We start from the raw sequence: 18,353 nt of genomic DNA on the forward strand, positions 1-18,353 counted from the left end.
GCAAATTGTCTTTCAAACATACGGAGTAAAACACAACATATGGTTAATAGAGACTTTGTTCCAAGGCTGGCTAGTTATTAGTGTAGTTGCACATGTCTTGAAAGACATTTTCTTACTTCTACAATGGTTCCATTTTTACTTAAACTATGTGTCACTGCGCAGAATTAAACACACTATGTATATGTTTTTTCCCATTTAGAAATACCAGATTTAGAGAGTTAATTCTCTAAATTTTAGGTCGGTTGTTCAACTTTCAGCACCTGTATAACAGCCCGTCTGTCTTATTTCTAATGACTTACTAGCTGGTCCTGTTGGTTCTAGAAAAAGCCTACAGTTACCTTTCTGTCAGTCACTTTCTTTTCTATAAAATTTGTCTTTTTGACACCAACTCTTCTCACATTTTTTTTGTTTTTTGCTGATACTCCTCAGTCAGTTTGCAGTGTTTCTAAGCAGACTGGGTGCCAAGCTTGTCTGCCATCACAAGCGTAATAAAGTCGTCATATCAGGCCAGGATCGAAAAATAGTCCTATTTTTGCAAGCAGATCCAACTTCTAAGAATACAACCAGCCAAAATAGCCCATTATGGCTTTGAGAAGAAGGTTGTGGAATGTCTGTAGACTGCTTTGATATTTTCTTTTTCTCTGAAAATGCTGGACTTATCAAAACTTTTGTGTCTGTGAAGCCTAAGCAAAAAGCATAGATATTGAACTGAACAGGACAGGTATACACTGTGTATGCTGTGCAGAGATATGTAGGAGAAGCACTACAGCTGACTGGCTTGCTGTTTCAGAGTTTTGGGGTTAAATGTAGGGTACTGTTACATCCCTTACTGTATCTTCCTGTAGTATCTTGTTGCTGATGAGTGCAACAGATTTCACCGGAAATTCATAACTTCGGACCTGTGTGCAATTAAGGAAGAAGAGACAAAGGTTACAGCTTTAAATTATCAAATAACCTGAAACAATTCTCACTTTTTTATTTTTATTTAAGCAAGTTAATGTTCATAGGTCTGCAAAAACTTTGAAAATACGAACTGTTTAAAATGTACAGAACGAGTCATCTGGCCACCCATTTCTCAGTACTTGGGGTTACATTTAAACACTGTTATTAACATTCAGAGGGAATTAAAAAGTTGTATTTTTTATTTCAAATAATATTAGCTTTCAACAAGGATATTGAAGTATTACTGCTGTCATTTGTGTCTTGCTGTGAGTGCCAAGTCAAATATAGAAGTGTAATTTGATTTCATAATATTTTGTAGGCACACAAGACCACAAATTATGTATTTACATGGTAGCCACTGAATTGTTTTTCCACTGACTCTACAGTCCCCTCTGTGTTTGCTGTGGAGGAAGGAAGTATTTCCTATTCACTTTTCCTGTAAGTGTTTTTCCAGCCTGTTCTGAGATTTGATCCAACTGAAGCCTTCTCTGACCTCTGAGGTACCTCCACCCTATGAGCTTAGCTCACTGATTACAGCTTTTTGTTTGGTAAAAGTGTGGGGATTTCTGAGTGTGAACATGCCAGCTGGCACAGCTGATTGACAGTTTTGCCACCAAATCTGCTAATGACTGAAAGTTTACACTATGCTTTCACCTATAGTTCTAGTATATTAATGATTGCTTCAGTTTTCTCACTAATTGGGGTTGAACTTGTCATATTCTCTTGACAGTATTAACAAGAATCTTTTGTTGTCTTCTTAGGTTTTCTCCTGTCTGTCGTTGTGTTCCTCTTTTTCTCCCTTTTTCTTTCTTTTTTCATCTTAGATGTGTCACTCATTGCAGAAAAGTAAGTTAAATAAAATGGAAGCCGGTCCTTGTTTCCATCAGCTACCTTTATAAAAATATGGTGTATTTGAGGACATGAGATAATTACCCATGACATAACAGTACAACTATTTCCTCAACTACAACTGTCTTTGCTGCTTTCAATCTTAGAGACTTTAATACATTAACATGTCACCTTTGATTGGCTTGTACCATTTTTTTTTATTATATTATGACATGCAACAAACATCAGCATTGAATTTGCAGTTACATACCCACTGTGTATAATAGGCACAGACAGAGTGTTATTTATTTTAATTTTATCTTTTGTGTCCTACCTACATCATGCTGTGTGGTGCAGTGGTGTTGTGTAACAAACCAGTGGCTCTTTGTGCAGTGCAATGCAGGAAATGTAATTAGTCTGTATCGCACCTCCAAATCTTTATCTTTATAAGGACTCACAGATCTCCTGTTACAGTTTTAACTAACGTTGACTGTTACTAAGATCAGTATCAGTAGTATTTATAGTATGTGATGACTTTTCATATGTTTTGACATTTTAACATTCAAAAATTCATTTTATTAAAATAAAAATGTGCGTCGAATAAAGGGAGATGAAAATACATTAATAGTAGACGACAAGAGAGCTTCTTGATTTTTTCACCAAACCATTTACTTTGACACAGCGTGAATGCATACGTGTTCCACTGCGAATGATGCGTGCTACAGCAGATATCAGTATGTTTACTCATTCCGGCTCTATCAACATGTACACAGGTATTTTGGAAAATATGTGTAATTTTAGATGCATTATGGCCTTTTGTTCATGGGTAAACCACATTTTAAGTAACTGGAAATTACCTTAAAAAAACTCTTTCCACAGTGAGGATTTTTCATCTGCTAATTTATAACACATGTATTGCTTCAGCATGGCATTAATTACTTCCTTGATATGTTTTTGTGTTTTCATGTTGTGGAGACATAACAAAACTGGAAAATTCCTATTTTTAAAAAATACCTAAGATGTTCCAACACCTCCCAAAGCTTTGGCTGGACAATGATTAGGACAGTCTACCGTGACTGACTGGCCGGTAGACCAGAGCATGTCACCTCAAGGTTTTTTCTTTATTTAGTGCATAGATTTACACTCACCATCGCATTTGTTTTTTTTTTTTGTTTTTTTTTAGTAAATCCAGCTAGTACTGGGTTAGACTTCCTTTTGCTTTCAGGAAGTCTAACCTGGTACTCCCTAATTCTTCATAACATAGATTCATCATGGAGCTGGAAACATTTCCCAGAGATTTGGTGCATATTGATACGATGGCGTCACTACAGATTGATTGGGTGCACATCCATGATGCACTACATTCCATAGGTGCTCTATTGGATTGAGATCTAGTCTGTGGACGCCTTGTGAGTACAGTGAATTAATGTTCAAAGTCTGAGATGGTTTGAGCTATGTGACAGTGGTGTGTTTTTGTAATCTAATGTTGTTGGATATTGGTGAGTACAGAAAATAGGATAATTACTCAACTATTGCACCCATTCTGGCCTTCTTCAACGTTCAATGCGTTGTTCATTCAGAGATGCTCTTCTGCATGCCTTGGTTCTAACAAGTGATTATTTTTGTCACTATTTCTCAGTTTCAGATCATTCTCTGTAAACCCTAGAAATTTTGTGTGAAAAAGTCTCAGTAGTAGTAGTTTCTAAAACACTCAGACCTATCTTTCTGGCAAAACAACAATGTCATGTTTAAAGACACCTAAATTGTATCTACTGTATCTGTGCAACCAGTCTGCCTGAAAAATGCAGCTGCATACACACACATAAAAAAAAAAACAGCTTAAAACTCATATTTTTAAACTTGCTTTTGGTTGATTTTTGTTTTTATGTTCGACTTAAATTTCAGCCGGTTGTATGGACCGTGCTTGCCCTCCTAAATGCATTAAGTTGTTGAACAGATGTTTACAGTGAAGTGCCTGGTGAATGTATATTGATAGCCATATAAGTTGGGCAGAACAAGTGGTGTTCACAACAGGAGCCATACTTCTGCTTAGAGTTGTACATATCTGTAGCTTTTATGATAGAAAACCAATAACACATTTTTGTTTCCAATTGGGTTTATTTGATGTGTTTATGTAGCGTGTATAGTACAATGTTAGTTTTCCCCCGATACTAAATTCAAAGGTTTTCAAAAGGTTTACAAAAAAAGCAGTAAGGAATTGGTGACTGTGATTTTCAGCTTCAGTGAAAAAAAGATATTGTCAGACAATATAAAGATATATCAAGAAGATAATCTATTATGCAATTACAAAATGATGGTCAAACTAATATTTTTGGGATAAGGGATGTCCAGTGTCTCTAACCCTCTGTTGCGAACTCGAACCAAAACACATAGGCGCACACACAGAGGTCTGTGCACCCAAGTAAGCACTCCATCTGTCCACTGAGACCAGCAGCTGGTTGGTGGCAGGAAAGCCCAACATAAACCTGACCTCTTAGACCCCGCAACAGGACATGCCATCCATTGTATCTACTGTATCTGTGCAACCAATCTGCCTGAAACATGCAGCTGCATACACACACATGCATGGACATCCTCCCCTTGCCATTAGAATCATTATCTGGACACTGATTGTATTAAGGGCAGACCCACAAGACTAATTTCACTAAGTGCAAAAAGCTTGTGCTTATTTTGTGTATGTCTCTGTGTGTGTACACTATACAGCTGTTTGTCTGCTTGTGTAATCATGCATTAGTTTACGGTCTCTGTTTTGGCCTCTTACATCATCGGGCTCTGCTACTATGAAGTGTTTTGCTGTCGTCTCCAGTTCAAGTTGATTGATTTTGGTCAAGTTTAGATGAAGAAAAATGATTGTTCTCAGTGGAGTGGGAGGAGCAGGAGAGATTGGAGAGAAAAAAAATGAAGTATGTTTATATGTTTGTGTGTAACCAGTTCAGAGTTGAAAGAACATTTTTAATCAAGTTGCGAAGTCGCTGGTGCAGGCAGTTCTGAAGTCCTACCAAACAAGATATCAACTTTTAATGTTTGCGAAAATCTGTTGTTTAGAAAAAGAAATAAATCATTTATTAGCACTTAAATTGTGAACACATGTTAAAAAGTTCTGCAGAAAAAGCTGTTTTCAAAGCGTGCTTTTGGAGAAGTGATGTTGAACACGGCCTGCAGTCAGTTGAGTGAATGTTATGGCTCCTCTTTTTTTGTGTACTTCAGCATTACGCCGTTCTGTGTCCACTTACTCAGTGGATTTTGAGAAAGGGGTCTGTTCTGCATGCTGGACAAAAACACAGTGACTTCTCCTCCTGGTACTATTACTGAGTGTTTACCATTTCCTCTCTGCTCTTCTCTATCCTCAGATCACCAGAAATTGGAGCGGGAGGCGAGGATCTGTCGCCTGCTGAAACATCCGAACATAGGTGAGTGACCTTTGGGAGCCAAGAGATTAAATGATTAGTGACACAGCTGTGATAATGCAGATGTTTCATGAAAACATCTGTAGAAATTTGAACAAAACAAAAGCTACAGCTTTTTTTGTTTTTTTTGTTTCAGTTTTATTCAGACCAGAGATCAGAGTAGATCAACATTTAATGCTGTTGTATTTAATACAGTGTGTTACTTAAATAGGCCGTACATCGTCATTTGCTACAGAGATTTTGCCCTTAAGGATAACTGTAAGTGTGCTGTAAAGGTTACGTGTGAGTAAATGCTTAACTGCTTTGATTGTTAGGCATCACCCCAGCTAATTTGAGGCTGTTAACTGGACCTCTTCATCATGTTTGTGTTTTTGGTGCTCATAAATTAGCACCTTGAGGTAACTTTTGTTGTGATTTGGTGTTACATAAATATAGTTGAATTGGATTGAACTGAATATTAGCACCCTTTAGCAGCTGTCGGTGTCTCAATGTTTATTTGAGTAACGGTTAAATGGGTACAGTCAGATACAAATAATGGACCTTAATGCAACAGCCCTGTAATAAATTCTGTCTTTCAGATCTTGTCGTGAGCACTTTTGGATAAATAGTTCTAGAAACAGTTCTCAGTTCACCTTCATTAACATCTTAGAAGCTTCAGTTTGTGAACATGTGTTTTGATAATCATATTCAAGCCATTCCTATCAGGGAGGATGGGCTTAAGAACAGAAAACGTGTTACAGCCATATTCACTTCTGGTTTTTCAGGGGCTTTTTGCTTTATACCTATACTTCATCACGTGAAACATGCTCAGTTGCTTACAGATCAGATTTGGCCAATATGAATGTGAAAACCAACAGTTTCCCTGAAAGCTGAAACCTTGTGGTTGCCCAGTTTTGTTTTGTTTTTTATATAGAACCAAAACAGCAAGAACAACTGCACCAAAGTTGGGTTTCATTTCAGTGTTGTTCAGTTTAATAATAACTTTGAAGCAAATGGCCCCAGGTGATATGCAAATCAGCCAGTTACCTGGCCTGTCGCTGTGTGGGATATTTGCATGGTGCAACTGGCCAGCAGCCAACAAGACAACGTGAGTCTGAACGCCAACACATGCTCAGTCAGCTGGTCGCACTAATGCGATCAGCACTGTTTACTTTGTGTACTGTGCGTCATTGTTTTGTGTATGTGACACTGAATAGTTAATGGCCACTAGATATTTCCCTCAAAATTACCACCAAGTAAACAGAGAGCAAAGACACTAAAAATAGTTCTTTATTTGATCCTTACACTGAAGCTTGCAAAAAGAAAAACTGTATTACTACTTAATTTGCAAGCTTGATGGTCTTGGTGCGGTATCAAAGTTGTGCTTTTGGTAAAACATCCTCGTTTCTGAAGAAAGAAGTTTAGCCAATCTGCATACGGTACAGTAATCAGCCAAAAAAAAGGGATATAGTAGTATCAAACTAATTATAAATAATGAAAACAGGGAGCAGGTCTCTTAGTGTTTGTATCCAAAAGGCTGTTTGTTTGTTGCCAATCTGCCAGGCAGCACTGTGACTACATACTGTACCGTCTCATCATTTCAGATAGGCGCCCGGTTCCGGGAAGACTGAGACACCTTCTATCACTGACCTTGTGTGTGTTTGCAAAGCCATAATAATATTGTCATTTCACTGTGTATGTTCTCCTGGCTTTGTTCCCAAGCTAGCAATTAATAACTTTCATTATTATCATTTTTATTAAACAAAATAAAAAAATAAAAGAAGTTTGCTGACTGTCTTGTCAGGATTTGAATGCTTTCCTTGGGATTTATTTAAATATATGAGCATGTCTGTTTAGCCATGCATGAGTCCCTGAGCAGTTTCTACTTTGACCCACTGCTGATGGAAAAAGTTGTAAAACAGGCATCATTGACTCAGGTGAAGACTTGTTGGGTAACAGGCCTTTTAGCCTGTCAGTATGAAAAATGGCACCTTCTGCTGACTTACCTGACTTATGAAACTGATCATGGTGGCTCATATTACTACAGGTGTTACTGCATGGTGCTGCAGTACCTGTATCTTTGGCATAATGAGGCCCCAACCTTTTATTTTATTCTTCGTCTAATACAGTTTTTACTATCTTCTATAGCGTCTCAGTGATGTGTAGAGGCTTTCTGAGCCAAGTTTAGTTGATTAAGGACATTATGAAATAACGATCTACTACTCAGTTTCTAGAACCAAAATTTCCTAAAGACATCGAGAATTTTTGTAGATTAGCCTACCTCTTTACAAACCTATATCTGCATACCCAGGCCTACAGAGCACCCTCTTTTAATTTACTTTAATCTCCATTTACACAGGCCTACACCAGTAAGTGATTTGTGGCAAGCCAAAATCATTATAAACTTCAGGAACTGGTAAATGACTGAAATTCATGTTTTTGTCCACTAGGTGTTTAGCATTGGGAATCACATTTTTGACCAGAGGGTCACAAACTGGTTTCTAGACCTTTTTGACTCGGCTTATAGTTGTTATACAGGGTGGGCCATTTATATGGATACACCGTAATAACATGGAAATGGTTGGTGATATTAAAGTCCTGTTTGTGGCACATTAGTATATGTAAGGGGGCAAACTCCTCAGAAGTCAGCCATCTTGGATACAACTTTTGTTTTGTCAATAGGAAGAGGGCCATGTGACACATCAAACTTATTGGTAATGTCACAAGAAAAACAACGATGTGCTTGTTTTCAATGCAACTTTATTCTTTCATGAGTTATTTACAGGTTTCTGACCGCTTATAGAATGTGTTCAATGTGCTGCCCATTGTGTTGGATTGTCAATGCAACCCTCTTCTCCCACTCTTCACACACTGATAGCAACACCGCAGGAGAAATGCCAGCACAGGCATCCAGTATCTGTAGTTTCAGGTGCTGCACATCTCGTATCTTCACACCATAGACAATTGCCTTCAGATGAGCCCAAAGATAAAAGTCTAAGGGGGTCAGATCGGGAGACCTTGGGGGCCGTTCAACTGGCCCACGACGACCAATCCACTTTCCAGGAAACTGTTCATCTAGGAATGCTCGGACCTGGCACCCATAATGTGGTGGTGCACCATCTTGCTGGAAAAACTCAGGGAACGTGCCAGCTTCAGTGCATAAAGAGGGAAACACATCATCATGTAGCAATTTCAAATATCCAGTGGCCTTGAGGTTTCCATTGATGAAGAATGGACCCATTATCGTTGTACCCCATATACAGTACCACACCAAACCATCACTTTTGTTGGTCCAACAGTCCTGGAGGGATCCATCCAATGTGGGTTAGTGTCAGACCAATAGCGGTGGTTTTGTTTGTTAACGTCACCATTCACATAAATGTTTGCCTTTGTGAGTAGCTAATATCTGCCGAAGGGATGTTTGACTAATGCCACTCTCCAGTGACATGCGGCGAGTGCTACGCTGTGGACTCTTGCTGAATGAAGCTAGGACAGCCACTGATGTTTCTTCATTAGTGAGTTTTCTTGCGTCCACATTTTGGCAAATCCAACACTGAACCAGTTTCATGAAACAGTTTGCTGACTGTAGCATGGGAGATGGGTGGTCTCGTAGGGTGTCTTGCATTGAAATCTGCTGCAATGACCCGGTTACTGCGTTCACCAGATATCAACACGATTTCGATCCGCTCCTCACGTGTTAACCTCTTCGACATGTCAATGGCTGTGATCAACTAACAAGCCTGAAGTGACTGCACGCAACCTCCAACCTAAACACCTAAAGTTGATTTGCAGATTTTTATTTGATGGCTCTTTCTGTTTCTTTGTGTGTTTCTCTCCCTCACTAGTACGACTGCATGACAGCATCGCAGAGGAAGGCTTCCATTACCTTGTCTTTGACCTGTGAGTGAATCACAGTACAAACACACACATTACCAGTTCAGGCCTTTCTTCCTCTGTTGATCAATTTTTGTTTATTGTCTAGAGGTAATGACTCCAACTTTACAAAAAGAACTCACTTTTTCTCATGTGTTAGTCCACAAATAGCAGTTAATTGGGGTAAAAATGGAAAAAAAAGACAAACTGATCTTTAAAAAGCATGTTTTGGTGATATTGTCTGTAGTATGCTTGTTTTCCATCTGTGCTGGGGATCTTCACTCAGAAATAAACACAAAATACAAAGTTTCTATTTTTCATGTATGTTTCCGCAGAGTCACTGGAGGCGAGCTGTTTGAGGACATTGTCGCCAGAGAGTACTACAGTGAAGCAGATGCCAGGTACACTAAGTTAGCACAAAATTGATTTTTGTGCCTTTTTGTTTTTGGTTGCTGTGAACTCTCATAAAATGTTTTGCGATTTGAATCTGTGTTAATGTACTTTGTGCTGTAGCAGCAGAACCATTGCTTTCTGGCACAACCTGTATACACTTTATTTTGGACCAAGTGACTCAGTGCTTTTAAATTTCATTAATAAACAATGACAAAGCTGTCCTCTGAGTTTAAAACTTATTTTTAGTTTGTTGTCCGAAGTTGAGGTTTGGTTTTTTGCATTACCTACATGCCTAAGCGCTTAACCATGATGTAAAAGCTTTTAATCAGTTAGATAATGACTTAAATAGCAGAATTAAAAAAATATGTCAAAACTTGCAATAGAGAATGCGAAAGGCAATCAATAGAGTTAAGGTAAGTACAAGAGGAAAATAGTACAATAGGCATTATACTAGATTAGGCTGAAGATAAAATAGGCTCAGTAACACATGAAAAATAATAAATGTCATATATGTGTATGAGGAAGCTGGGTAGGGACAGAATAAATGGCGGGATAAATTTTAAGTCCTGTTGTGCTCTAATTTGGACACTCTTGATTCTCTCTCGCAGAGAGACGACAATACTCCCTAAATCTGTCTCCCCCTCCTGCTGTTGTCCCTTACTTCACCTTTACTAAATGCCAAGCTCAATTTATTTTAAGAGAAATAATAGCAACTTTAACTGAGCCGAAAGAATTGTAGATATGCATGCTGAGGACAAGCTTACATAAGACTCCCCCCTCACACCCTGCCCACATTTCTTTCGTCACGTTCATTTACTTAAAAAATGCACCACATACTTCTTCTTGCACCACTTATCCTCTGCTCCAAGTACACGGGAATGTTGCTCAAAGATTGCAGGTACATTTATAAATCTTACATGGCTCATGGGGGGTTCATAAATAAATCAGGTGTTTAGCTTAGTGTAATGTGGGGCTTTAGTCAGCCAAATTGTTGGTTGACTGAACTGTTACCTTCTAATCAGTTGATCTGTTGCTGGGGTAGGTTTGATTATGCACTTAATCTCTAGTTTGACTATCTGTCACAATGTGTTGAGTACACTCTACCTTCTAGCCTTTTTAGCCTGATCTAATTATAAAGAAATATAAAAAGCTAGAATATAAAATCATTTAAACAGTGTTATTTTAAGCAAATATAACCACAGACTCTGAGCCATTTTTTCCATTTAGATTGGAGAGTTTAGATCCTTGGATGAACTATTGACATCATGGCTGGATACAGTTTACTTTTTAAAATAGTAACAAGACCAAACAACAGTTTCGATGTGTTCACACATACAGAAAGCCTAAAACCTTACCTTGCTGCTAGTTAAGTGCTTTATAGTTTTGCGTTCATCATCATCTCACAGGAAAAACCTCAGTAAATGCAAACATTTTAAGCTGTTAGTCGCTCATAGGATTGGGCATCTACAGTCATGTGAACAGGCAGGTGTTTTTCATTTGGAGTCTTTTCCTCAGCTATTGAAAATAATGAATCAGGCCAAAAACTGTCAATGCTGCACTTTTCTCCTTGAGAGTATACCCTTGTATATCCAAATAATAATAATTTTTTATTGACTTGGGTTTTTGCGCCTTTGTTAGATAGCACAGTAAAGAGAGACCGGAAGGCAGGGAGAAAGAGGAAGACATGCAGCAAAAAGCCACTGGTCAGAATCAAACTACTGCATTCAGCCTTGCGGCATATGACTGAGACTACAGCCTCAGTGTCAAAATGAGCAACAGGAAATGATTTTGTGTTGCCCATCAACCACTAGAATGTTGCAGATTTGGTGAAAAAGACCCTGGTTGCAAGGATTTAGTCGATCAGCCAAAAAAAAAAGTTAGACAAAATTCTTCTGTAAGGGCGAGGTAAATGTGATTTACGGGCACATTTTCTGAAAGGGTCTCCTTCAAGACATTGATAGTGCTTCTTTTGCTGAAGTAGTCACACAGCAACCATAACTAGAGAGCAGCTCTTTTCTCACGTCTACACTGCTGGTGTGAAGGGGATGTGAATGCCAGTTTAGCGTCTGAAACACTCACTCACACACACACCCCTACACCCTTCCTGTGTTGCATTGTGGGTGTCTGTTACCACGGACCCACAGCCACTAATGATCTGACATTTGTAGCCACTTTGTGATTGGCCAGCTGAGCAGAACTAAGGAAGCAGTGGGAGAGCAGAGCATTGTATTCCTCTTTGTAGCCCTCCGTTCTTGTAACAGGTTGCATTGTCTCTTTAGAAAGAGTGTCTGGAAATGGGTTGCTGTATTTTCTGTATCCTGCTTTCTTTTTCACCGTGTCATCCATGGGCCACTTGGGATGACTGAGGCCATAACCTGGCTCTTAATGCAGGGTTACGTCAAGGCTCTGGGTGTTTTTGGTTGCATATAATAATGGCAAAGCTTAAAGCGCTTCGTAATTTTGTTATGTGCCCAGTGGAAGAGCTGTCTACCAATTTACTTTAATACTGTGACACTATACAGTGTGAACAACAGAAACCTGTTCAACCATATCCTCTTTTTTATCTTTTTTTATCTGTCTTTACTCGTATGCTTGTCGTGTACTTTAACTGTCACGTAATATGAATTCCACCCTAAACTAGTTTCTTCTTCTTCTTCTTCTTTTTTAAAACTTCTGCTTCAGTCTGCATTTGTGATCTCCTGTGGATTGACGAATGTGTCTGCCTTGTGCTCCTCATCCTTCTCTGTCTCTTCCAGCCACTGCATTAATCAGATCCTGGAGAGCGTCAGCCACATCCACCAGCACGATATTGTCCACAGGGACCTCAAGGTGAGTGATCACACACCTCTGGTGAATATCGAAGTACCTTGTATACTATATAAATCACTTGAATAGTGACTAGCACTTTGTTGTAAATGAAGATTAAAGACGTGTGGAAATTCACATCATGTCTGAGCGCTCTTGCACACACGCACAGACGTCACGCAGTGACGTTTAGACCAACTTAAGGGATGAGCGTCATCCTTCTGCTCTCCGGCTTTCTTCTGCATTCCCAATCCTCTGCCTACACCCCTCCTCCCTTTTATCCGTCTCCCTCCTTCCTCTCTATTGCTCTCTGCCCTCCTCCCCCTCTCCCTCCTGCACTGCTGAGGAGTGACGAAAGCAAACCAGCTGCTATTAATAGCGGGTCGGTGGGTGAGATGACGGCCAGTGACGATTTCCCTTGCAGCAAGTCTGTGCACCCCTGGCAGAAACCAAAACCACTCTGCAGCTGTGCGCTTTCAAATTTCGTTAATTTTAACGTTAATACAATAATATTAAATAAAGACAAGACTAATCTGAGATCTAAACACCTGGATAATTGTACCAGTACTAAGTTCAGAGCCCTAAACTTTTAAGGTTACTTAACTGTCTGTCTACTTTTATGTGACAGTGTAAAATTAAGCCATTACTCTGAGAGTAAATAGACGAACATAATTGGACGATGCACAATCGTTTTTTTATCCGAGTGGTGTAAATGGACTTGTGTTACTTCTCATTGATTTTTTTATTTTTATTTTATTTATTTATTTTTTTAACTTGCCAGTGGATGTCAGTATCAAATGCACTTGGAGAGGGAAGAGGTTTAGAAAGATGATAATGATGATTGATGATGAGGGCTATGGACAGCAATGTATTAGATTAGTTGTTAATGTACAACTCCCTTTTCATGTTTCATAACTGCTTTCATGCTGCACTATTATAGTCTTCTCAAATGGTACACTAGCATACAATTATACACTCCGACGACCTGCTGGTGGGGCAGCTATTATAAACCCATTCTTTAATGCCTGGATATTGTTCCAAAATCCTAAACATATCAGGCTGAATTTGCAAATAACTAATTGAAATATGTCTGTTTAATAGAATAAACACTATCAAAACTTGAAGTCTTGGATATTTTATATAGTACAGACTTCATTATATATCACATTATATGCATTTGGCATGCATTTGCCCAAAGCAATTTACAGTAAGTGCATTATCATCATAGTTGCTTAAATGATGAGCTGGAAAAAACTGAGTCAGGGAAAATACTGGAAGGGTCTGGCAGAGTGCTTAAAAATGACTTTTAGCCAACCGTGAACCTGTAGAAGTCGAGATTTTTGCCATTAGGACTAAAGCATGTAACTTGCATACTGATGTAGTGAATTTATTCGTAAATAATTGTTATTTTCCACCTGCCAGTGATTACAGAGCAGCACGATGACTCATCCAGAGTTATTTTAGTGTTGATGAGTGTAAGGCTATTATTCACTATCTCTTAGCTCGGTTTTGGTCTCTACTATCACACATTTTCTATCAGCAAGTTTCTTATTGCGTCTCTTTTATCCGGGTTGGTTGTGCAGAACAAGTGTTGAGGCTAGCTGAGGTGAGAGAGAGAACCAGACACTGTGGAAACTAAAAATGTGTTCATCACGATTAAAGGGACCCTTTCATAGTGACACAGTTTCACTTTGATTTGACACATTGTTATTATAAATATATAGATATATTTTTAGCAGCTGTCAAACTACTGATCTGGTAATCTTTATACTATCAGTGACTAATTGCTATGCACTATCTTAGTGACTAATGTAGTCATGTATTTAACAACGCAGAGTGAATACCAGAATCAAAAACTCCAGTGTCACTCTGCATTTGCTTAATGCACAAACAAGTAACTTTTTACAACACATTTGCCATCTCCAACTTGCTAAAGTATTTTATCTATACATTGGTTTTTCAATGAAGAGGGTCTTAAAAGCATTACAATCCCTGATTTCATCACATACAGGGAGTGCAGAATTATTAGGCAAATGAGTATTTTGTCCACATCATCCTCTTCATGCATGTTGTCTTACTCCAAGCTGTATAGGCTCGAAAGCCTACTACCAATTAAGCATATTAGGTGATGTGCATCTCTGTAATGAGAAGGGGTGTGGTCTAATGACATCAACACCCTATATCAGGTGTGCATAATTATTAGGCAACTTCCTTTCCTTTGGCAAAATGGGTCAAAAGAAGGACTTGACAGGCTCAGAAAAGTCAAAAATAGTGAGATATCTTGCAGAGGGATGCAGCAGTCTCAAAATTGCAAAGCTTCTGAAGCGTGATCATCGAACAATCAAGCGTTTCATTTAAAATAGTCAACAGGGTCGCAAGAAGCGTGTGGAAAAACCAAGGCGCAAAATAACTGCCCATGAACTGAGAAAAGTCAAGCGTGCAGCTGCCAAGATGCCACTTGCCACCAGTTTGGCCATATTTCAGAGCTGCAACATCACTGGAGTGCCCAAAAGCACAAGGTGTGAAATACTCAGAGACATGGCCAAGGTAAGACAGGCTGAAAGACGACCACCACTGAACAAGACACACAAGCTGAAACGTCAAGACTGGGCCAAGAAATATCTCAAGACTGATTTTTCTAAGGTTTTATGGACTGATGAAATGAGAGTGAGTCTTGATGGGCCAGATGGATGGGCCCATGGCTGGATTGGTAAAGGGCAGAGAGCTCCAGTCCGACTCAGACGCCAGCAAGGTGGAGGTGGAGTACTGGTTTGGGTTGGTATCATCAAAGATGAGCTCGTGGGGCCTTTTCGGGTTGAGGATGGAGTCAAGCTCAACTCCCAGTCCTACTGCCAGTTTCTGGAAGACACCTTCTTCAAGCAGTGGTACAGGAAGAAGTCTGCATCCTTCAAGAAAAACATGATGTTCATGCAGGACAATGCTCCATCACACGCGTCCAAGTACTCCACAGCGTGGCTGGCAAGAAAGGGTATAAAAGAAGAAAAACTAATGACATGGCCTCCTTGTTCACCTGATCTGAACCCCATTGAGAACCTGTGGTCCATCATCAAATGTGAGATTTACAAGGAGGGAAAACAGTACACCTCTCTGAACAGTGTCTGGGAGGCTGTGGTTGCTGCTGCACGCAATGTTGATGGTGAACAGATCAAAACACTGACAGAATCCATGGATGGCAGGCTTTTGAGTGTCCTTGCAAAGAAAGGTGGCTATATTGGTCGCTGATTTGTTTTTGTTTTGTTTTTGAATGTCAGAAATGTATATCTGTGAATGTGGAGATGTTATATTGGTTTCACTGGTAAAAATAAATAATTGAAGGTTCAAGGTTCAAGGTTCAAGGTTCTTTATTTGTCACATGCATAGTTATACAAGTATAACACACAGTGAAATGTAGCCTGACACGCTGAAATGGGTATACATTTGTTTTTTGTTAAGTTGCCTAATAATTATGCACACCTGCACACACAGATATCCCCCTAAAATAGCTAAAACTAAAAAACAAACTAAAAACTACTTCCAAAAACATTCAGCTTTGATATTAATGAGTTTTTTGGGTTCATTGAGAACATGGTTGTTGTTCAATAATAAAATTATTCCTCAAAAATACAACTTGCCTAATAATTCTGCACTCCCTGTAGGAAATACTCTGATTTTGTTTATTTTTGTTTTGTTTTTTACCCACAAGAGCATCCAGGGGATAGAGCTGCTGAATGCAGTACCTGCATTCGAGCCATAAAAATACCAATAATGGCATTGAAGTGTGCCACGGAGAGGTGTGACCTCACTCGCAGACGCATGTCATATTTTTCGCCTCTCTGTCATCCTGGAAGGGCCACTCGCTCAAGGGAAAACAAGAATTCGAGAGAAAGAGTTGAGTGCTGTCAGCTGGTGGCAGACTGGGTTGTCATGGTAACTATAGGGTGAGGTCACCCGGTTGCTGCAGCACCAGAGTAGGGACTGATTATGCCACCCCCCATTTATCTATCTGTCTCTCCCTCTGTTCTTCTGTTGCTTTTACTTGCCCTCTTTTTGGTCTCTTTTTCCCATTATTTCAGCTCTGCCCTGTTGGGTGGGTTGTGGGGTGGGGGTAGCAGGAGGGGAGGGGTGGAAAACTACACAGGGAGGGATAGACTGACAGATGAGAAGAAACAGACTAAGAGCCCAGCGACTGCTGGTACAAGCTTCTGACATCCACCCATCCATCCATCTGTCCAGTTATGAGGCACTGAGGACTGCTAACAACTACAAAGACTTCTGCCCTTAACACAGACACACACACAAACATAGACACGTCAGGCCTGACACTTGGGACTTGTAGTCTTGAGTGCAGAGCCGCACCATTTACCTTGCTCAGGTTCACCATTAGACCCCAGTAACACCTGGGATTAAGTTGACACTATCTGGATCTGATCACAGGCATTGCTACATCTGGGAGGTTAAGCTTTTAGCAGTGGCATCGTGGTGCAGTGGTTACTGCTGTTGCCTCAAAGCAAGAAGGTTCTGAGGCGTTTCCACAGGGAGTTTGCATGTTCTCTCTGCACCTGCGTGGGTACAACTTTCCGCCACAGTCAAAAGGCATGTATGTGTGTGTTTGAGGATGCAGTTGTACATGTCACTATGACTGACTTGCAGCCTTTGCGGTGTTGACCCCACGTTTTTGCCTAGTGTGAGTGGGGATAGGCTTCCAGCTCCATCCAACCCTGAATTGGAGAAGTAATTAGGAAAATTGGGGAAAGCTTTACCTGGACAATTTTAACTGTTGTTTTAACTTGAAATGATGAATCAGGTTTCTGAAGAACAAGGTTAGACTGTACGGACTTGTTTCACACGTGGTTGAGATCAGAATGCTGGCTGGATGTGACGTTGCAGTTTCCATTGCATTCTAACTAACTACACTCTGCACCAGCCTAATGTGAGACTTCAGTGCACTTTGTTTACCCCTCTGATTTTGAATAGCTGCTATGGAGAATTAAGGTGTAACTCTAAAATGTCAGAAACATGAAACCAGAAATTGCTAACAGGATGAAGTGAACCATGTCTTCAGTTAAGATGATATTCCTCATACTTAGAGCAGTATTAGTAACATGATCAAGCATGCAATGTTGCTTAAGCAGGATCAGTTCATTTTCAAATATATATTAAACATAATTATTATTTCGAATAATGGGGTCAGTATATGTGAAAGTAACCCCTGTGAGTCATAATTTCAGGCTACAGACTCCTCTAAATGCTCTGTTTAAGACATGGGCTATCCTTAATATTGGCCAGGTCTCTCTTGAAAAATAGATTTTAATCTCAATGAGACTTTTTACCTGGATAAATAAAGGATAATGAAATATGGCCATGGAGGTTAAACATCTAACTGTAAGAAGCCACACAGGCCTGCTGATCTATGATCTGATTATAAGGTGCAGCCATCAGAATAAAGTTGATTTAAAAGAAGGAAATGATGTTTAAATGGTGTTTTTCAAACACAGGATGAACTAATGTGCTCCATCAAGGCCCAGTGCAAGAGTAATGAGGGTATTTTAACTTTAAGTAATGCAGAGCTACTGCTCTAAGCTGGTCCCAGTTAAAGTCTGAGAGGGCTAAAAGTAGATACTGCCACTTGGACAGAGACAACCTGTAAATTATGTTTACCTGGTGTTGAGAATGAAAAACCTGAAACAAGTTGAAATAAAACACTGCTACTCATAATCAAGTAACACGATTAATCTATTTTTAAAAAAACAGCTGTGACATAAGGGAAAGAGGCAAAAGAGGAAATGAGTTAAAACACACTTGATGCATCCTTATGCTTGCCAAGTCTTGACCTTTTGCACAATAGTGTCATCAGAGGGACCGAGTAAGAATGCTGTGTTAAATCCTGTGACAGCTGATTGAAAAGGTCTTTGCTTTGGGGAAAACCATTGTAGCCAACTTGACAGCATCATGGCTCATTACTACTGTAGATGTCATAATGCTCCTGCGGCCCATTCAGTCATCCAGACAGAAAGGACATTTCTCTAAGTCATGCACATGCTCATCTCTGTTGCCTCTAATCAAGTGTATGTTTATCACATAAAACAAGTTTGTTCAAGTACAAGT

At 39.5% G+C, this 18,353-nt stretch overlaps 1 protein-coding gene across 3 annotated transcripts in view; it reads left to right on the forward strand.

Annotated features, from left to right (window-relative positions):
- camk2g2 (calcium/calmodulin-dependent protein kinase (CaM kinase) II gamma 2) overlaps positions 1–18,353 on the forward strand; it is a 78,222-nt gene that overhangs the window by 32,793 nt on the left and 27,076 nt on the right. For all 3 annotated transcript variants that reach the window (XM_085369698.1, XM_085369696.1, XM_085369697.1), the window contains exons 3-6: positions 5,142–5,201; positions 9,023–9,077; positions 9,386–9,451; positions 12,200–12,272. In XM_085369698.1, coding sequence (XP_085225824.1) covers positions 5,142–5,201; positions 9,023–9,077; positions 9,386–9,451; positions 12,200–12,272 — 254 coding nt within the window. The remainder of the gene's footprint in view (positions 1–5,141; positions 5,202–9,022; positions 9,078–9,385; positions 9,452–12,199; positions 12,273–18,353) is intronic.

Source organism: Diplotaxodon limnothrissa, linkage group LG13 (genome assembly GCF_057381915.1).
Source record: "Diplotaxodon limnothrissa isolate DT_005_m linkage group LG13, D_limnothrissa_male_GT1.1, whole genome shotgun sequence".
In the NCBI taxonomy this organism is placed as follows: Eukaryota; Metazoa; Chordata; class Actinopteri; order Cichliformes; family Cichlidae; genus Diplotaxodon; species Diplotaxodon limnothrissa.